Source organism: Arachis duranensis, chromosome 9, assembly GCF_000817695.3.
Source record: "Arachis duranensis cultivar V14167 chromosome 9, aradu.V14167.gnm2.J7QH, whole genome shotgun sequence".
In the NCBI taxonomy this organism is placed as follows: domain Eukaryota; kingdom Viridiplantae; phylum Streptophyta; class Magnoliopsida; order Fabales; family Fabaceae; genus Arachis; species Arachis duranensis.
The window spans coordinates 117,743,425-117,765,266 of NC_029780.3; the positions used below are offsets into that span (position 1 = coordinate 117,743,425).

Here is a 21,842-nt window from a genome sequence, read left to right on the forward strand (position 1 = left end):
ACTACAGTTGCAGCTTCAAACCATATACTCCTGAATATATAGCCATAAGCACATAACAATATTTCATGAATCTTAACCAGTGACTGATGGTAGATTGGATAATAAGGAAATTAAAATATGTAATGTTCTTAATGTAATTTCCTTGCATTTTAAGGTAACCACTACTTAATGAAATAATATTAGTCCTGCAACAAAAAAGGGGACACACACTTTGAAAGATCTTTGTGAGCACTAGCAAGAGCCATTTTGTTGGTTCATTGTTGAAAAGATAGGGACGCCCTTCTTAAAGCACTTTCTAAGAGTTATTTTGGAAAGGCACAAGAGAGGGCAAGGATTGAGTTGTCTTCGTGTAACTTCACTTGAAGTCATGACAGCCACGAATGAATTTATTAGATTAGGCTGCCCACATTACATCCTTTGGGTGCTTGCGTTCCCTGGATGCGTTACACCGAGATGCCCTTTTAATAGTTATAATAAAGCTTCCATAAAAGCAAGGATTCCAAATTGCAATATGTAGCTTTAATTCTTTGAATCATTTGGTTGGAAACAGAGGTATACATCTTAAACGAGGATGTCTCTTGGTCATAGGAATTAACAGGCGATTTCTCTGCAGTCTGTTTTGCCCATGTCTGCTTCATGTTCCAAAATGCATTTCAAATTTTCTGATGAAAGGATTGAAAATTATTTTTCTATTGTTATGTAGTAGAGACGCCAATAAGAGAGTAATGATGGACTTCGTATCTAATATATGAAAAAGAATAAGAGAGTAATGATGGACTTCGTATCTAATATATCCAAAAAAATAAGAGAGTAATGATGGACTTCGTATCTAATATATGAAAAAGAATAAGAGAGTAATGATGGACTTCGTATCTAATATATGAAAAAGCATAAATAAAATAACCAGATGACCATATTTATCTTACCTAGGATCCTCTTGAAGACGGTCAGAGGGAAGCAGAAGCATGAAATTACGAAAATGTCCATAAGAAATAGATTCTTCTGTGTCTGCCCTCAGAAATCGCATCATAGCTACTGCATTGTCTTCATTTGCAGGCAGCCCTGCATTCTTTAGTAATTCCAATATTTCACTCTTCTTCAGTGTCCCCGATTTGGTTAGACACAGAGAAGTATATGCACGAAGAATTGTTGGCTCCTTTTGTTCCATAAATGACAAGAACTGCTTCCATCCAAAGGACCGAGAAAACAAATGACTTCTTGTACGGCTCATAAATTCTTTGGCATATCTTCGTGGCAGTTTTCTGTCTCTCATTGCAATTTCTAGATCTTCCAGGGTTACTTGGCCATCACCATCTCTATCCAGCTCCTCAAAGAACCTCCTCCCTGTAGAAAATAAAAGTGAAAACTGTGAATTTGTCATTAACAACACAAACAGAACAACATACACAATCAATTAACAGTTAATATTAGCTTAATACTGTAAACAAATACGTCAAACAGAGCAGCTAAAAGATGTCCTACAACTAACAATAACTGCAAATTTGTTCGTGCAGGGATTGGACGTCACAATTGCAAACACTGTTCCGGAAAATGTATGTTGGTTGCTTTTTCTGCATTCTTTAAGGTAAAAGAAGACCAACAAAATTATTTTTGATGTATTGCTTTATTAACTGATCTTAACCTTCAGAAATGGAACTTTAAATCCTGTCATATCTGTCAATGGTATATGCTCAACTATGAATTCTGTAACTATGAATAAATATGCAGATGCTAGTGTTAAAAAATGTCGCTCTTTGACCATATACAGAGTCTATTGGGAGAAATCAGAAGAGTGAATCCCATCATTCTCTTCTTCCTGCACATTTTCTCTATATATATTCATCATATACAGTCATTCGCCATATACATACGTGACTATATATTACCAACTAACTAATCAGTTACTTCCATGAATATCTAGTCTAACCATCATTACTGACTGAGCTCATCTATCAACAAACTTATAACTTACATTGATGCTTACATACTACGTAAGCCGAGCAAGAGGTCGTACTTGGAATAACTTGAATATTAAACTAGATGTAATTAGTCACTACTGACTAGACAACCAAAATTGATAATACTAATCCATATTTGCCTATATGCATCATTACTGTTGAGTATTAGGAATATAAAAGCAGCAAACAAAAAAAATGAAACTAGTAGCATACAGATTTTTTATTATCAACAACCCTTGCAAGCACAATTATAAACTAGTACCTTCAGCCTCTGTGTACCTAAAGAAATCTTGTACAGAGATCAGTTTCTTCTTATCAGGGTGTTCTTTCGATGCTCTCCTGAGCTGTGGCAACAGCTCAACCAATTCTGTCAATGAAACAGTGGAAAGTGTAGACCTTAGACGCTCCACATTTGTTAGAGGAATACTGAATATGTTAGAGGCAACCTTCTGCGGCGAAATCCCTCCAGCGTCCTCCTTGTTATCATCATGACCACTATTAGCATTATTACCATTATATCCTTCTTCACTTGATAAAGGGCTTTCTTCTCCAGCTACACCCGATGGCACACCACCTACCTTTGCAAAATTCAAATTTCCCAAGAAGCTATTCACATCCATTTTGTGCCCTTCCAAGAAGTTTGTGAATGCATTGACATGGCCAATCTGAGGTGGTATAGAAGGTTGTGAAGTTTTCACATTTTCAGGGTCATTTCCATGCAGACCATGATCAAGACTCTGAATGGTTTGATTCAACTGATTAAAGATTAAACCTATAAGACATTCAAGTGAGACATGTTTACCATCCTTCCACTTCACACCTTTTTCCTTAACTGTCCTAATAAACTGGCCCTTGGTCTCATCCTGCGTCACTTCACTCGATGAAACACTTGGCTTCATGCATGAACATACCTTCCCATCTTCATCACCAGCCATTTTCTGAGACCTCTTTCTCCCAGCTTTGAAAGGAGCTGGGAGAGCCTGAAGGAAACCATTAACCAGCAAAGACCAAGTCACTGCAAACTTCAAGCAATTGGTGCAGGAAGAAGACCCATCACCCTTTTTATCCACCTCATCACCATTCACATTCACATTCCCATTACCACTCACTGAGTTTTGTGAGAAAATACCCAAGAAAGCCTTCAAGGGAACCTTCATTGACAACCCTTTCTTCTTCTTCACATCGCAGATCTGAAATTCACCACCTTGCTTCACCTGGGCAATCAAACAAACACCTTTCGTGCCCTTATTCTTATGTCCTGACAGGAAGCAGTGCTCAAGATCCTTTGCAGCTTTCCGAATACCCACTTCCAAAGGGGACAGCGATTCCTTCACAACCTGAATGGAATTGAAGAAGGACTCAACTGGGTCGTTCCCAGACACCATTTTTCGATCAACCCTTGAAGAAGTCGCAGCCTTTGAGTGTGTGTGCAGAGAAAACCCAAATCAACACAACTAAACAAAAAATCAGAATTTTATTGAAATGAGGTGAACCAATTAAGCTCAGAAATTAACAAAAAGAAATCATTTTTTACAATACAGAATACATGAAGATTTTATTACATAAAGGTGAATGAATTAGGATAAGATTGGGAAGAGATAAGAGAGAATCAAGCGGTGGTTTTGGACAGAGTTTGCGTTGAGACCGATATTGTGGCAGAGGAACAAGAAAGCAAGAAACGAAGAACATCAACTCATTAACACAAGCACATTAATATTAATATATTATTGAAGTATTTATTCTGGATAATTATTGAAGTATTTATTTTAAACTTAATTTAAAATTTTAATAATTTTATTTCTTGAGTTATCATTTGTGTTGGAACTTACGAAGTTACGAGAGATTTGTCTATTAATTATTATTATTATTTCTCTTTTTTTTTGGTACGTTGTCTATTATTTTTTTTCTCGAAAGAAAGCATTAAGCATTTCGCGAAATAATAATGGTTTTTCTGGGGCCTAAATCATTTGTGATAATGTCAAATCTACTCTGGGAAAATACGGGCTATACTCCAAGATTTGGCCCAAAACCAAACTATGGCAAAATAGTTAAGAGGTTGCTTCACTTTTGGGCTTTTTTTTAAAATAAAAAACAAATTTCATACAAAATAATCAACTTGGGTTGGTCGAGAGGTCAGCTCACTTGTCATGTAGTAATCTATTGGCCAGCGGCAGACCCTTAAATGGAATTCAAATTTTCATAATTAACAAGAGAATGAGATGAAATTCATTATTTATGCTCCTATTTTGTTTCGTTTCATGTTTTAATTTAAAATCTTTGCGGGAATTAGTGCATGGCGAGGGAAGCAAATGCACAGCCACAATTATAGGACACCTGAATCTTTTCAAGATCAAGTATGTGCCTGCTTCCTTTGCTTTTTGACTATTTGCAAAAGCATTTTTTGGCCAGTACTATACTACTAATACTCTCTAACTCCACTGAAATATCATAATCTTTTTTGGGATTCAAGGCTTAAATTCTTTGGTTCGTGGAAATATCTTGTTGCTCTACGTTTGATATTTTTCAGCATATCGCCTCCATTATCTCTTTTTTGGTTGATTATCACCATCATTTTTGGATAATCTAATCTGGTTTTTCCATTAAAATTATGATTACTAGTATCCAACATTTTATTTGACAACTTTTCTCTTGAATGGTTTATCTTACGCGCTGGTATTTGTTGCACATGCAGATTGACAGTGTTCATCAAGATGGTCGTGTGGTTTTCAAAGATGGAGACACAGATGGTGCGAAAATCATAGTACATTGCACAGGGTATTTTCAGCATTCTCCATTTAGTTTTATTCAAAACCCTGCAATTGGAGAAGAGAACTAAATAAATGTTGATGATTGATGACCATTTTTGTTCGTTTAGCAGGTACAAGTATGATTTCCCATTCCTTGAAACAAATGGGGAAGTAAGTGTAGATGACAACTGGGTAAGACCATTGTACAAGCATGTTTTTCCACAAGCATTGGCCCCACGGCTTTCATTTGTTGGGTTGCCTTGGAAGGTTGTTCCCTTCCCCATGTTCAAACTGCAGACCAAATGGATAGCAGGAGCTTTGTCAAATCGCCTTGCACTTCCTTCCAAAGAAGAAATGACTCAAGATCCTGAAGCATTCAACTCTTCACTTGAAGCTTCTGGCACTTCTAAGCGTTACACTGATAATACGGCCAATTACCAAATGGTTCCTAAAGTTAAAACTTAAAAGCAATGAATGTTTTTTAGCTTGTCTAAAATCATATACTTCCTTCCCCAATTCATAGTAACAGTTGTCTTTTTATTTTCTATTGCATTTATAATTCAATGGACTCGTAACCAATTCTAATTTAATGATAATGATTAAATACATCAAAACGAAAATATTGTGAACCGGAAAGAATATATATCAGCAAGACTTATATTGTGTGTTTGGGATTATATATGGTAATGACAGTGGAAATGCTATAACTGGATTGCTAATCAGTGTAGGATTCGTGGTGTTGAAGAATGGAGGATGGAAATGTACAAGTTTGCATCTAAGAACAAGAGGCTGCGACCTGAGTTATACCGTGACGAATGGGATGTCGACGAATTGGTTCTAGAAGCTCAACGAGATTTTTCTAAGTATTTGAACTGATATTGTGACAAGTCAGTTGAGAAGTCTCAAGCTGAGCTATATTGCCATCTGCTCTGATCTCAATGCCAGAGTTATACAATTACAACACAGTTGAGTGAATTAGCACATGAAAGTAATAAGTTAGGCATACACGAAAACAAAAAATAGTTGTTTCATTCACTAATAAAATTGATGATGTTCAGATTACTTGTTTCTATAAATGTTTTCTTTGATGGTAATTCGCTTTGGCAATGCTTCAATCACGACTTGAATTCGGTGAAACATGTGCAGTGTTTTTGTCAACCCTAAATTTAACACTACCAGTTATGTATGGATGTATTAGCTCTAAATAATTTGGTTCTTGCCGTACTTTGGAGCCATACCGGTCCAAAATCAAAACCAATCAACTACAAAAATGCTGGTGTGCTAAGACAACAAATAAGACTATATAAGACTACCTTTTTTATTTTTTCTCAGATGAGTTCCTCCTAGCTTTTTTAATCGATCCTTCTTCTGTGAAGAGATTGCTATATTTCTCCAGTACCCTCTCTTTCTCTTGATGCAAGCCCAACATCTCGTATGCATTTGCTACTTTCCGAATGATGGTTTTATCTCGAGGTTTACGATCAAAAGCTTCCAATCCCTTGAAAAGCTGTTGATGAAAGAACACAAAATTATGATGCAAATGTCAATGCGTCAATCCAACATAAAATATCAGTGACGGTCCAATGACATTGTAATCGAATATTTGTGCAAATTGTCCATAAGGATCAAATGAGCATCAGTAGAAGACAACGAAATTGTAGTATATGGTTAGTTTGGAAAACATACCCGAACAAGATCATCCAGCATGTTGTTTCGGTAATATACAGATATCATGAGATGACACAACTGCCAGGGAACCGAATGCAAATCAGTGTCGATTTTGGTCTGCCAGAATTTGTGTGCTTCTTCCACTCTATGGTCCATATCTAAAGCCCGTATCAATTGACCATATGTTCCCATTGTGTTCCCCTGCCCCTTGCTCAGCATCCATTTAATCACCTAAAGAAACAGAGTAATTTATTGAATAAAAGTGAGGTTAAGCTAAATTCCATTTAATCAGCAACAAATCATATCATGTACCTGAACAACCCTATGCCACTGTTGTTGCTTCTCGAGAGCATTCAATATGAGTTTCAAAGAGGCAATAGGGAAGTTCTGCTCCCATGCAACCCACGCATCAAGGGCACCATAAATCGCTTCCTTAGTGTCGTTCAGATCAAGAAGCTGTGTGGCATCGCATTATTTGGTATTTAAAAAAGCAATTCAAGAAAAAAGACGAGCTTGACTGGGCATGACGATAGATACTTACAGTAGTGAGAAGATACTTGTTTTTATCCTTCCTAGAAACGTTGTGGCCAATATAATGATTTGGTGCATCTGTATGTGTAGGTTTTTGTTGGGGAGGGGGATTAGAAATAGCCTGCGAGAAATGCGTTATTTTGTAGAAGTATTTAAGAGTTAGGGGGCAAATAGTTGATGAGTGAGTAGAGTACCTGTGATTGTGAGGGGTTGAAACGGGATAAGTTGTAGTAACGGTGAGAGGCATGCTTAGGATGAAGTTGAGTGAATCTAGCAACCTGTGGAGAATAAACATCCAAGGCAAGCTTAGCACGCTAGTTTCATTCAGTTCAGTTGGACAAACAAGAAACATAGAAGAGAGGAGTGGGACTGACAAGATGAGAAAAGCGAGGTGACCTCCACATCATTGTTCGCAATTGCAACGATGGACGGGATCAACACAGCAACAAGAAATGAACCTTGGCAACGGGCTACCCACCATGCCCAGAAGGAAGATTAGAAGATTGGAAGCAGATTGAGGTAGCGGCGGAGTCTTAAAGTTAAGGAGGCAAATTGGAAGCATACTCTTACCTGTTAGTCACCTTGTTGCCAATTGAGCAGCAGGTGTGGGACTCTCTAATCCAAGGTTCTGAAAATCGGACCGGTCATCAAACCGCTTTAATCACTGGTTCACTTGTTCATTGGTCCAACCAGTCCAACCGGTGGTTCAACCGGAAAAACCGTTTTAGAACAGCAACGCGTGATGGAGAGGGAAGATTGTTGGCTATTTGTCCATAGTTGATTCCAAAATCAGAACCACTTGTCTGTATAAAACTATAAATGTCTCTGAGAAAAACACAGTTTTGAAATATCAGAAAAATAAAATGCTTAAATTCCTATGCTGAATAAGAAGAACAAGTACACAACCAAATTGATAGAATCATAAAACTAAAATGAATAATATATAAATTAATTAATGGTTTTTGATTCCTCTGAGGATGCAATGTAGTTTCTCTTTCATTCCATGAAGCTAAGAAGGAATAACATTCTGATCACTAGACAACTAGACTAGAATGTTCCATTAGCAAGAAAACATAGACAGAAACAGAATAAGATTACCCCAGATAACAAAATCAGTTTTTTTCATCAACTTTGTGTGGAATCAAAAGAGAATCATGCAGAAGTATACAAGTTACACACCAGAAATAGTGAGAAGCAGCATAAGCAGTTTGAAGTAGGAGGAATAATAACACATACAAATATGCATTGAAAAAGTACAAAATTTCAATAAACATTACTAAACAGAGGCAAGAAAGAACAATCATCATTCAGCAACAAACATTACAAACAGTAACAAGTAATCACACTATTACCAAATTCAAAAAGAATGAAAATCAGATAACCCCAATCATAAACACTATTACCAAATTAAATAAAAAATCAACCAAAAATCACCTTGCAAATCAAAAACTCAATCTCTTGAACTCAATAATTACATCAGTTATCCAACTAAATAATTACAGAAGTTAAGAACAATGAAAAATGAAAAAAGATTCAACAGTTTTCAACCCAATTTTAATAAAGCTCATCACAATGATTAACAACAACAAGAAGTACCGAAGGAACAGTGAATCAGTAACACGCAGTGCAACTTTAAAATTTAAAAGTTATCAATTTACAGTAAAGCAGTAATAGAGTTATCAATTTAAAATTTATCATCAAATACAATCAGTGAGCAAAACCAATCAACCAAGCACTGACTGAGTATTCTGTTCTGATTCTGTGACTGGGAAGCAACAAATTCAGCAACAAATTCAAGTTACAGCAACAAATTTAACAAATCCAAGTAAAGTCCCGATTTACAGCAACATTTAGATTAGCAACAAGGCAAATTTGATTAGCAATTCAGCAACATGCAAAAATACAGGGAGAAGGGAAATCTAAAAAGAGAGAACAGGGAAGCGATGGTGCAAGGACTCACCAACGGTCAACGGCGAGTCGGCGACCACCCCACGGAAGGCGACGAAGCAAGAGACAACCCCACGAGTTGCTTCTGCCGCCGGCGATGAGACAGACGAACCACGAGATGCCAGTGACTGAGACGAGACTCGAGTGAGACTGGGAGGCAGAATCGAGCAGAGACAACCACGGACGACGAGCAGCAACCAACACGCACAGCTCGAGCACTCACTGGCGGAGGGAGGCGCGAGCAGCCGAGCACAGAGGAGAACGGCGAGATGCGAGCACCCGACGTGGAGGATCCAGCGAGAGGCCCGAGAGCACGAAGACGGAAGTTCTTGAGTGCGATGGACGGCAGCAGCAGTCTCTCACTCCGACAGACGGCGACAACTATGGGTGGAGGCTAGGGTTTGCTTTTTTTGGTGGAGGCTAGGGTTTGCTGAAGGAAGGAGTTGGAGAAGGGGGAATGGGGGATAACGCGTGCAACTTTTTCCCTTTCAAGGAAGGGAGGTCGTTTTCTGTAAACTGGCCGGGTTCCGGTCCGGTCCGACTTGTCAGTAACTGACCGATTCAACGGTTCTTGAACGACTTTTTATTTTGCAGTTTTGTATATTGGATCGGATCGTTTTTTTTTTATTGATTTTTGGTTGAACCGATTCGACTGATCAGTCCAGTCGATTTTTAGAACATTGCTCTAATCTTCGAAATTAGGAGAGGAAGATGTTGCACTGTTTCTATGCAATTTGGAAATGTATTACGAGTTCTGTTCTGGGTGGGTCAGGTTTTTTTCGGCCCATTCCATTGTCCAAAAAAACAAAATATGAGATGTGAGTTAATTATATCTTCATTGTGAATAAATAAAAAAATTTAAATTAACCCTAAGAAAATTCAAAACAACGTATTTGTAACTCAACAAATCAATCAAAGCAACATATTTTAAGAGACAAATCTTTTATTCTATATTTTCTAAATGTAAATTTGACACCACATTTTAGTATTATAGTTTATTAACAATGCAAAAGTTATTATAGTTATACATTCATATTATATTCGGCTAGTGATAATGATTTTATTATTATAACTGAAATTTTATACAACACAATAAATTTATTTGTATTATATTTATGACAAACAACATATCTGAAATGATATTTTATTTATGGTTGCATTTTAAGAGTTTTTTCTGGTGACTTAATAAATTAGAAAACAAAAGCAAAAAATACCAAAATAGAAAACAAAGTTCAATAAGCTGCAAATTCACTAGAAACAATTGAGCAGAAGTCTTTCTCCCTCTCCTTATGGATAGAGTAATACTACACATCCAAATCTTTTTATGAATAGAACCAAATCGATAATTGATTCGGTCATACGACAGGATCATCGAACCATTAGTTCAACTAGTGAGTCACTAATTCACTCGGTTGACCTAATTATAATTAAATAAAAATATAAAATCATAAAATCAAAAGTTAAAACTTAAAATGTATGTCTTCACAAACATATTAATAATAATCAAGTATCAATTCTTAGACATAACTAATGATATAAAAAGAGATAATAAACTAGTCAAAAGTACAAAATACTTTTTCAATTTAAAGAACAAGAGAGAACAAAAGATATCACAATCAATAAATCAAATTCAAGAGGTGATCTGAAAGTGAGCATCTATATCTTCATAAGATAAATTTGAAATTTGACCAATAATTTCTTCATTTTGATTTGCATCTATCTCTACATGTGTGTATCTTTTCATAAATCAATACCAAGAATAATTCATAATAATACAAACAGAAAGTATGAGAACAACAATTTAACTGAACAATTTTATTCTGAATTGCAGAGAGCAAGAACCTCATTTTCAACAACAAATTAACTATAATAATTTTCAAGCAACAAAAGATTTAGCTCAAAAGATGATTTATAGATTTACAGCAACACAAAATTTAACCAAGTGATTATTTCAACAAGACAACAATAGATTCAATTTTTAGTGATGATAATAAATAACAAATTCAACTCAATGATTATTTTCAGCTAACAAACAAATTTAACTAAGTGATTATTCAACAAAAACAGCAGCAAATTCAAGGTTCAATCAACTCAGTAAAGATTATCGGCAACAAACAAACTTAAGCTAAGTGATGATTTCAGCAAAAATATGCCAATTATTAATTATTGTTGAAAAATTGAAGAACAAAAGTTGACTTATACCTCAATTACTCATCCCAATTAGATAAGCTTAACAACTGGCATTGGCCCATAGGATTCATGAAAATTTTCTCATCAACTTTCAACCTCATCAACAAATGAGTTCAAGAAGAAATAACGCATTCTTTATTCAAAAAAAAAGTTAAGAGAAGCAAAAAATAAATAAATAAATGAAGTCTAAAATATCATTATAAATTTTAGCACCTTTTGCATCATCAGAAGTCCTGGTGAAACCTCAACGATCTTATAACCAAAATGCAAAAGTTGCAACAGTATATTGTCAGCTATATTTTTTTTCTTGTTCATTTGGACGCATCGATGCATCCAATTTCACTTTGATGCCAAAACAATGTTGTCTTTAACATTTGAAACTGGAGAAAGAAATACACATGCCGCTATTAAAATAACAATATCTATTAATTCTAAGTAATAGCCTACAATTTGAAGATCACATTGAAAATAATAACTGTAGCAATTTTTTTTGTCTTTGCTCAAGCAGTTTGCTATTTAAATCTAACAACATATAAATTCTCACACTTCAACCCTAGAAAAACTCATAAGACTACAATTTTCAAGCAAAATAGAAAATAAGAAATGCTTGGTATTAATTACGTTAGGACTGAATCTATGAAAAAATTATGCCTTTAAAAACAACAAATTCAAGGTTCGTGATAATCAATAAACAGCAACACATTCAACTTTCAGCAACAAATTACTTTTAGTAACAAAATCAAAATGCAGTGATGCAGCAACAAAATTGAAACAGAAAGAACAGGGTAATTTGTTGAAACTCACCAAATCGGGTTGCGCAAAGGAAGCTAACGGCCAGGGAGAAGCTGACGGCAAGGCTCCAAGCAAGAAGACGACAATGAAGACCAGCTCACCGGGACCTGCTGCCTCTGCTGCTGGCGACGAAGATTGCAGGGAAGGCGCGCGTTTGAATGCGAGACGATGACGAGACAGAGAGCGACGACGACTACCAGTCCCGCGGCGGCGACGATAGCGGAGAAGGCGCGCCGAGACGGTGACGACAGAGAGCGACAACGAAGACCAGGTGCGAGACCGGGACAGTGAAAAGCAAGAAGACGACGACCACTACCCCACCCAAGGGGCCAGATGCCGGTTCTGTCTGCTTCTGCCGCCGGCGAAGCGAGCGCAGGGAAGGGAGTGCTTGAGCTGACGAGAGCTTGATAGACCGGAGACGGGAGGTGAGAGACCGGAGATGAGACTAGCTGACGAGAGCTTGAGTTCGTGGAAGAGAGTGGCGAGAAACTGAGAGTCGAGAGAGGAGACTGGAGAAAGCGTTAGTCCCTGAGATTCACACTATTATTCATTTTGGTCCTGTGATTCAGCATCTAGTATGGCAAGAAGGATGCCGCCATTTCAGTATTTTATTTATTTAGTTATCCCGAAAAGAGTTGACCGTTAGTGCCAAATTTTAATTTGGAGGATTAATATAAATAATTTTAAATTTTAAGGACTAAAATAAGTAATTGGCATAAATCTCAAAGACCAAAATGAAGATTTGGTGATCTTCAGCAATTAGCTTTTGAGGGAGGAAAAAGGAGCAAGGGCTGAGGGGGATGAAACAGCGCCGTCCATTCTTTTCTTTTTTATAAAAAATATCATGACCCCTGTCCAGTCATATAAACCGGTTGGATCACCGGTTTTGCTGAAAAGTCAACAACCTGCCAGGTCAACCCGGGTTTTAGTGGGTTCGATACCTGATCGATCCAACTAGTGGTTCGGTCCGATCAGGTGGTCGGATAACGGGTCGAACTGAATTTAATAACAATAAGTCCAACCAAACATGATCACATCTTGAAACTAGATGTATACATGCAAATACAAATCACACAATCAAAATAATTGCACCCCAGAAGGTAACAAGTGATATATCATATCATATCTACATATGTGTTAAGAAAACAAGAAAAAAAAAAGCTGTTTATACATTGATTATGAAAACAACTGAATGTATGAACTGAAAGAAGAGAAAGAAGGCTGATAAATACAATTATCATATACACCACCTTTAACTTTATAGTTTCTTCATGGTTAATTCAGTCATGTATATAGTTTCTTCATCAATGGTGATGGCATAATAATCTATCTGCTCCCTCCTTCTTTTCACTTTCTCATAGTAGCACCAGCAGCATTGCTCTTGTTGGAAATTGTCCCCACCTTGCCTGGAGTAGAAAGCCTTCTTGAATTTGAAGTTGGAGATTGAGACAAAGAGAGTCTCTTGTTTACTGCAGCAGCAGGACTTGATTTCTCAGATGAGCTAACACTGCTCTTTGCCATGTTGAAGGATTTTGAGGCCTTTGTTGCTGCTGCTTTCTTTGGTGATCTGTTCATAGGTGAGTTAAGGAGCTCATCATCCCTCGCAGGCGAAATGGCGATGCTGTGCCTACGGTTGCCCTCCCTCCTAATGCCAAATGCATTCCTCTTGTCTCCATCACCACCCCAGGAACCAAGTTTAGGACTAGCTGCCCTGAGACTCCTTGGAGTGGGGGAAGCTGTGAAAAAGGCTGTGGACTTTGATGGGGTGAGTACATTTGAGGGCGAGTTAAGGCCGCTGCGCGACCGGCCTGTTTTTATGGCCCTAGGGGAGTTCTTGCTAATGTTAGCATCGTCGCGTAGAGTATACAGTTTGGTTATTTCGCCAACTGATAGCGTGCTTCTGGCTGTGCTAATTAGAGGTGCAGGCTCATTGTGTTGGAATGTGCTTTGTCCCTCCCATGGCCTTACAGCCATCCATCTCTCAAGCCAATTCCAGCCCCAGTGAGGATTGTTTGGATCCATAAACGAGGCGTTCGTGCCTGATTTTAGATTGTTCCTCCAAGTTTGCTGTTGGAGAAAGTGATTCAGTTATCCATAAATGAAAAAATCAGAGAAATTCTTTCAAGTCTGTTTATGCTTCTACATGAAAATTAGTCTAAAATGTAGTATACCTGATGTGTCATTGAATAAGCCAGAGCCTTCTCCCTTCTCATGGTAGCAATTTGCCTGTGCAACAATTTTGCTTCAACTTGCTCTTTTGAATCCTTTCTATGATCCCATTCAGCTTGCTATACAAGTATTTATCACTTCATCAGTAAATAATGTAAAAGAAGCATTGAAATCACATATCATGCATTCCAAGATTTTGTTAAGAACAAAAACCTAATGAAAAAACACCAGAACAAGAATGCTTAAGAAACATTCATAAAAATCATAAAAATGCAGCTTACAGCAGCTTGCAATTTCTCAAGCTCCTTCTCCCGTTTCTGCAGGAGCTGGCGCTGAAGTGCCTGGTTCTCCTCAGACATTCTGATCTTCCTCGCGCGAACTTGAGACTGCAGTTTCGAAAGAGTCTGCATGCATTGCAAGGTAGAGGCTGATTGCCTTTTCACAGATTGCCCTCTTACCAATGTTCTCAACCTCGACAAACCTCTCAAGCCTCGCAGTTTTTTCCTCGCCTAAAACCACCAAAACAATGATTGTTTTATTGAAAAGAAATCAAACCAAAGTGCTGTTGCTGTTAGAGACAATATCTACTTGAAATTGTTATGATCATTCCAATACAATCACTGAATAATAGCATACAACAGATCCTAAATATATATTATCCATCAACCAAAATTTTGTTTGGTAGAAAGTTAATTGGAAGTAGTCCTTCAAATGAATGCAAGAAAACTCAAATGTAACAAACTTCTTAGAGCAAAGCAAAATGTATAATAATCCCCTTCAACCAATAATTGATGAACAAACTTCATCAATTGTTCATGCAACATGATCCAAATAGGATGGTAACAATGCAAGGCAATACCAGATATCCGCGGAAGGCTGTCTGAATTATGATTGCTGCTTCATCATCCTTCAGTTTTTCACGGCGACGAGGCGTCACAGTCTTGGGACGAGTAGCCTCAGCCGCGGCCGCGACAGCAGCACCTGCTGCGACAGCAGTAGCCAAGACCAAAGAGAAAGCCTGCTGGTCCGGCTCATTCTGACCTGCCACTCTTGCTTGTTTTGGTTCTTTCTTACGCGGAAGCGCCGGAACAACTACTATTCCCTGCGCTTCATTTCCGGCTTCATTGTTATCATGGTGTCCAAAACATCCTAATTTGGACTTACTATTGCTATGGCTATGGCCATGACTATGGGTTTTCTGTGGTTTTGTGTTCTTTTCCTGAAACAAAGACAAAACGGTTTCAATGAGAATTGAGAAACTAGAACCTTCCTTTGATTTCCAAACATGATGAAGAGATTATTCAAACCTGGTCCTTTTTGTTTTCAGAACCAAAAACTTTCTTCACAGCAGAGAACCAACTCCCTTTCCTCCCCATCTCCAATTCCTTTAACTTTAAGAAAATGCAGAAGGAAAAATCATATTTTGATTAACATAGAAAGGACCAAGTTCAATCAATTAAAGGAAACCAAAGCGAATTCGGAAGAAGAAGCTTGTGTTGAAAGTAATTAAATTCAACCACGTTACAAAACCACTAAATAAAATCTAATGCAGATTGAATTCAATTCCAAGCAAAAATGTTATAAGGAAACAGAAATATGATTAGAAAATGGAAACAAATTATGAAAGAAGAACAACCGATGACATGCATTCATCCATTTCAGTAATTCAATGAACAAATATGAAATGTAGGATGAACCCAGATAACAGATTTCAAAAAGCCATCAAACCCAGGTCAAAATTTCCAATTTTGAACAATAAAACCAAAGCAATGAAGCAAATTTTGGAAGTAATAATAATCATAATAAAAATAATAACGCAATGAACAAATAAATGCGGAATTAAGAACCCACATAGCATATAATAATCCAATGGGAAAACCATGAAACTAAATTGAAGGTATAGATGGAAAAAGAACACACCTTTGCATGAGAATCAGAGAGATGTCTCTGCAAAATGAAGGTGAAGATAAAGAAAGGACAAAAAGGGAGGGAAGGAAAGAAAGGAAAAAGAAAGAAAGAAAGAAAGTTTCAACAAATGGAAGAAAGAAACCTATTTTACGTTAATAAACACGAATCATTACAAGCCAGGATTTGGTGTTAGGATCCCTTGTGCCCAATTGTGACTACTAATTTTAACCCTCATTATTTTCTCAATTTTAAATAATAAAAGTTAACAGATTCTTCCAAAACAGATGGACAGAAAATCATAATGTAACTAAATTAACAGTTTCCTAAGTTGTCATTTTCTTGGTTCGTACAACTTTGGCTTCTTTTCAAAGCCAGTTACTTAGAAAATCTAACAGACATTGTTTGCAACTCAGCCTAATCTTTGTTACACACTTGTTATATCTAATTAACTAATTAGAGCATATAATTAGAAAACGATGTTATAAAATAAGAATTTAGATTTTATACGTTGATAGTGTAAAATATTTTATATTGTCTAATTTATATTTATTTTTTTAGATAATTATTTACATATAATTAATATAAAGTGTAGATGATGTTTTATACTTGAATACGCATATAAAATTATTTTATATTATTAGTACATTAAAATTAAATTTATTAAAATAATAGTATCAAAATTAACTAATTAGAACATATATTGTATCAAAATTAATTTTTAAAATATAGATAGACTTATCTAATCTGACTCTTGTATATAATTTTAAAATTTATTCCTAGCAGTCAACAGAAATATTAAAAAAAATAGTGGGTGAAGTTTTTTTGTTAAATATTTAAAGTTAGTTTAATTATTCTGTTGGTTTCTATAGTTTTGCGAAATTTTCAATTAGATCTCTATACTTTTTTTTCTTTTAATTGGGTTCCTGCACTAAATTTTTTTTTCAATTGAGTTTCTATATTTTTTTTCTTTTTATTTGAGTCTCTACACCATTTTTTTTTTAGTTGGATCCTATACAATTAAGTCAATTACTACTAAAAGAGACCTAATTGAAAAAAAATTGGTGCAGTGACCCAATTAAAAAAAAAAGTATAAGAACCTAATTGAAAATTTTGTAAAACTATAGGGACTAACAGAGTAATTAGACCTTTAAAATTTAAACAAATAAAAACGTTTTTCCTAAATGTCAATGGAAATCACTTTAATTTTTATAATATTATTTCACCAAAAGTAAAGTCTTTAATGGATCACCAACGAATTATAACTCAAATGACATAATTTCTCCGTACTCACTTAAAAATTATGCGTTCGAGTCTCTCTATCTTTAATAAAAAAAATCTTTAATAGATGAAAATTTAGACGGCCAGAACAATGTTTTGATCATGATAACAGCATAATATATTAAGGGAAAAATTATAATGGGTCATTGATCTAAAAGAGTATAAGCTGGAAAATAATTTGCAAGTATTCTAATAAAAGTAATATGAAAATAATAGTCAAATCTCATGGACATATACAATTATACATAACGTATTCACACACGACAACACAGGTATAAATATATGTATACGTATATGATGTATCCATAAACTAAATATAATGAAACATCTTGCTCAAATATGTCACTTCTGAAAATCACATGCATAAACCTGCAAAGTGCAAATTGATCAATAGAGTTTAAGCATTTTGTTGCCCGGTATCATTTCATCATAACATATATTAATTAATTATTTGAATTAAATATATTAAATTATTTAACAATTTTCCGTTATATATAATTTTTATATAAAGATACTTTTAAGCAATCACTATATATATATTTGTTCCAACAAACAAATGCTATCTGCCCTTCCCTCGGCTACCTTGATTTTTGGCTTATATATACGTGTAGATAATTAATATTTTAATATTGTTATCAAATTTGGCCACTTATTAGGCTAGCTATTCTCTTTAATTAATTTGAAGTTTGAAGCACGTGTCTTTTTTTAAGATAAATTCTTAATTTTGTAAAATAAATAATGTGTAGTTAAAAATTATTAAAAATGGTTATAAATTTATACAGCAATCAACAAATTAAATTATTCACCAAATCGAAAAAAGAATAGAAAGAAAAAAAAACTCGTCACAATATATACTTACTTCTTAATTAATAGTATTTGTTAAAAGGGCTTACAAGGGGATAGTAGAAATTAAAAAATAATAGAAAAATAAGCTCAAATTATATTCATCTTTCAACACAAAATAACGCTACAAAAAAAATGATGAATACCATTGAATTTATAGTAAAAAAATCGAATAAAATCTAACAGTATACAAACGTAAGATTTTACGTCGGTATTTATTTACTAGAATAAATCTCGCCGATAATATAATACTGACAGATTTTTCGTCCGATGATAATTTCCGTTGAATATAGCGACGGTAATTTCCGTCGAATATAACAACGGAGTACGCTTAGGAAGCAGAAGAGACCTGTTGAACATTACTGTCAGATTACGTTGGCGCCATTTAATATGTTTCCGTGCCATCTTACTGTCGGATTATGCCAACGGAAATTAAAAAAAAAAAAACAAAATTGGCTAGGCTATTACTGTTGGTGTATTCCGACGGTAGGCTTTTTTAATTTTTTTTTTATGAAATTTTCCATCCATATGTAATGTACCCTGATAACCAATAATTGAAATAGAACTTTAAACCTGCTGTGAAATATTAAACATACAAATTATGAATACGGAATGATGGTAATTAAAATATCTGAAACCATGTTAATTATATTACGTTCTTCTCAAAGTTTGGTAAAAAAGTACATATCATAGAATTATATTTACATTAGCCCTATTCAAATTCATCATTTTCGTCCTCTGGTTCACCATCCTTCTCTTCTAATGTAGTTTTCTGATCATCGAACTTAGCTTCCTCCTCTTCATCTCCATCGACTCCATCTTCTTGTTGAAGATTGTCGTCCTCTGGTTGTAGTGCGTCGGCTTGTAGAATAAGGTCAATGATGTCATCATCTATAACAGCCGACCTAAGAGTGATCGGCTCACCAATATCAACCACTGTTTTCGAAAAAGTTGGATCATCAATCTGGTAAGGTTTATGACCCTCTGTCCTATCATCAGACTCGATGCGGCCTCTTGACTTAGTCTTAACCACAACCATCCAACTAGACTTGCATGAACCCGGATAAGGCAAATAGTATAGCTGTCGTGTATTTTGAGGTAGAATAAAAGGATTGTAGTGCCTATATTTCATGGTTACATTAATTTTAGTGATATCTTAGTTCTTGTGCTTTTGTGTTCCTTGTCGCGAACTTGGATCAAACTATTCACATTTAAACACACACACCTTGTACGTAGTGCAATAGAAATACTCTAATTCAATTATGTTGTTCAACACACTAAATTTAACCAATCAGAATGACCCTCGCCTGAATTATCACGAACCCAAACTCTAATGTGGATGTTTTCTTAGCTAAGAATGCTTCGCAGATGCTGCCCTCAATCCAAGCTCTGCTCTTCACGGCGTGCTTGAATGAACCAATCACCCTCTCAAATGGGTACATCTACCGAAATTGAACCGGTCACATAGTATTACTTCATACGGTAGGTGAACTGCTAAGTGTTTCATAACATCAAAAAATGATGGAGGGAATATCATCTTTAGCTTACGAAGTATGATGAGAATGTTATTGTCCATGACTGTGAGATTATTAATGCTAAGTTTCATAGCACATAACTTCCTAAAGAACTCACTATTTCTGTGAGGGGTTTTCATATGTTGGTTGGAAGTTTTTTGAACGCCGCAAAAAGCAAAGACTCCATGAAAATGTGGCAATCATGACTCTTCAACTCAGCAAGCCTACCCTGTGATACGTTTGTACACTTGCTCAAGTTAGAGATATAACTATCAGAAAATCTTAATCCTCTAACCCACTTACAAACATTTGCCTCTTGTCCTTCATTAGAGCGAACACCACCTTTAGTTTAGCCCACTGCCCGTTATCAAGTTTCTTTAAGTTTAGATCTGACCCCTTACAAATGTTAACCAAGTCTAACATAGCCTTATCATTATCATTTGTTCTCTCATCGTCCATTACTACGTGCATGATGTTATCAAACACGTTTTTTAATGTGTATCACATCAAGACAATGTTAAACCGAATTGTCTTTCTAATAAGGCAAATCCTAAAATATATTATGTTTAATCAAATTATTCTCCATGCTATATCCCGAAGGTCTCATACTTGCCCTGCTATCAACAATCCTTGGCATTCTACTAACACGATGCCAAACTTGCCTACCACCTAACTTCACGGGTGCCTCTTGGTGTTTAGTTGTATATCAAACTACGAATTCTTACCGCCATTCATCAACCAAAATATCTTTGTATCCTCCATGCAAGTGGGACATGCCATTCTGCCCTAAGTGGACCAATCTGACAACATCTCGTATGCAAAAAAATCGTTAATAGTCCACATCAACGCATAACACATTTGAAAGTTTGTCTTCGTCGAAATATCATACGTTTTTATCCCCATGGGTCTATAGCTCCTTCAACTGATCCATCAATGGCTGCATGTAGACATCTATTTTGGCTTTTGAATTGCTAGGACCAGGTATGTTGCAAATTATGAACATGTATGGTCCTTCATGCACATTTCGAGACTTAAGTTATAAGGAGTAACCACTACAGGCCAACAAGAATACACGTTGCCGAAATTAGAATTCGGTGCCAACCTGTCAGAGCTCAAAGCTAATCTAACATTTTTTCGACTTGCTCGCAAATGTAGGATGGACCCGATCAAAAATGTTTTCATGCTTCTCCGTGTGATGGATGCGTCATGATTCCATCATCTCTATTGTTATTGCTATGCTAGGTCATGTGAGGGGCCAAACTCATTGATACATATAATCGTTTTAGTCTAGGAATTTAAGGCAAGTAGTGCATCTGTTTCATTAGAACTCTCTTTAACCGGCATTACCAATCTGTTATATTTCAACTTGAAACATCGGTTATCTACAAAATCAGCATTCAGTTAGGTTTGTATCCCATTGTAATATAGCATACAATCATTCAAACAACAATCAATTTTCACCGAATTTAGTCCTAATTTCAAAACTAGTTTCTTTGCTTCATAATGGTTATGAAGGATGTCAATGGTCCTGACAAGTACCAGTTCGTTGCACATGGTGGCCCACTTATCAAAAGGCTCTTGGGTATGATTTGACTCTGACTTAATATTCATCATTCTAACATATACAGACAACTCCAAATGAATGCAACCCTCGAACAACAGTCTCACAGCAAATTATAATAGATGATAAAATCTCTTTACCTCCGGGTTAGGCTCTTGTTCAATTTCTTCCAATTCCATAACACGTTACATCAAACATCATCTCGTTGTACCTCTCTTGGTTACTCTCCCAAGTCATTTCTTCCATGTTTAGTTCTCTTACCATCTGAACCTTCGTTGATCGACAATTGGACCTATTCAAATTCGAGGTAGATTGGTTAATTCCCTGATCGTCCACTTCTCCGTGTGCCATCGACATCCAATACCCATCCTTCAAAATCGTTACGGTAGAGATGAAGCGTTATATCCACAAGTCCTAACCACTTAGTCAGCCAACACTTTTCACACAAACACTTGGAAAGCCCTTCAGATATAAACGATTCCATGCTGAAGACATGCACAACAAACACGTCAATTCTCTCAAAAAATTCAGGTTTTAAACTCCCCTCCACCGTTATCCCTATCATACATCCATAGACGATGACTTGGAATCATATTAAAATACACACCATAGAAGTCAATGAACAACACAAATTATTATATGTTTTAGAACATTTGGCAGAGTGTACCCTATAATTAAAATCTTCTATCAAATACAATTATCATTTTCTGACAAACTAAACATGTTTTAAAACAAA

The 21,842-nt window shown here is 35.9% G+C and overlaps 4 protein-coding genes across 8 annotated transcripts in view; 1 reads left to right on the forward strand and 3 right to left on the reverse strand.

The window, feature by feature from the left end:
• LOC107467808 (uncharacterized) overlaps positions 1-3,533 on the reverse strand; it is a gene marked incomplete in the record, with an annotated part of 5,834 nt that extends 2,301 nt beyond the window's left edge. Inside the window, 3 exon segments of the mRNA XM_016087001.3 lie at positions 1-30; positions 927-1,344; positions 2,221-3,533. Coding sequence (XP_015942487.1) covers positions 1-30; positions 927-1,344; positions 2,221-3,343 — 1,571 coding nt within the window.
• A 701-nt stretch (positions 3,534-4,234) lies between these two features.
• LOC107467807 (flavin-containing monooxygenase FMO GS-OX-like 4) lies at positions 4,235-5,196 on the forward strand (the record flags this gene model as incomplete). The annotated part of the gene is made up of 3 exons (XM_052254440.1): positions 4,235-4,312; positions 4,651-4,733; positions 4,837-5,196. Coding segments are annotated over 3 exons (495 nt in total), but the record flags the coding sequence as incomplete, so codon positions are not given.
• A 319-nt stretch (positions 5,197-5,515) lies between these two features.
• On the reverse strand, positions 5,516-12,399 carry LOC107467806 (pentatricopeptide repeat-containing protein At4g18975, chloroplastic). Of its 5 annotated transcripts, XR_008002855.1 has the most exons (9): positions 8,865-9,332; positions 7,475-7,729; positions 7,279-7,374; positions 7,099-7,182; positions 6,915-7,025; positions 6,686-6,829; positions 6,392-6,604; positions 5,769-6,212; positions 5,516-5,634 (listed from the first exon to the last, which is right to left on the reverse strand). XR_008002855.1 is itself a non-coding variant. In XM_052254773.1 (8 exons), the coding sequence occupies exons 3-8, from the start codon at positions 7,309-7,311 to the stop codon at positions 6,024-6,026; spliced, it is 774 nt and encodes a 257-aa protein (XP_052110733.1). In that variant the 5' UTR covers positions 7,312-7,374; positions 7,475-7,729; positions 11,846-12,399; the 3' UTR covers positions 5,715-6,023. The 5 variants fall into 5 exon arrangements, 4 of the variants coding, with proteins under 4 accessions (XP_052110733.1, XP_020987261.1, XP_020987260.1 ...); XM_052254773.1 differs by lacking the exons at positions 5,516-5,634; positions 8,865-9,332 and adding an exon at positions 11,846-12,399 and having other exon boundaries at positions 5,715-6,212; XM_021131602.2 differs by lacking the exon at positions 5,516-5,634 and having other exon boundaries at positions 5,715-6,212; positions 7,475-7,707.
• A 528-nt stretch (positions 12,400-12,927) lies between these two features.
• On the reverse strand, positions 12,928-16,043 carry LOC107467805 (protein IQ-DOMAIN 2). The gene is made up of 6 exons (XM_016086996.3): positions 15,923-16,043; positions 15,310-15,393; positions 14,862-15,221; positions 14,284-14,511; positions 14,005-14,121; positions 12,928-13,900 (listed from the first exon to the last, which is right to left on the reverse strand). The coding sequence occupies exons 2-6, from the start codon at positions 15,376-15,378 to the stop codon at positions 13,181-13,183; spliced, it is 1,494 nt and encodes a 497-aa protein (XP_015942482.1). The 5' UTR covers positions 15,379-15,393; positions 15,923-16,043; the 3' UTR covers positions 12,928-13,180.
• Positions 16,044-21,842: the final 5,799 nt, after the last annotated feature.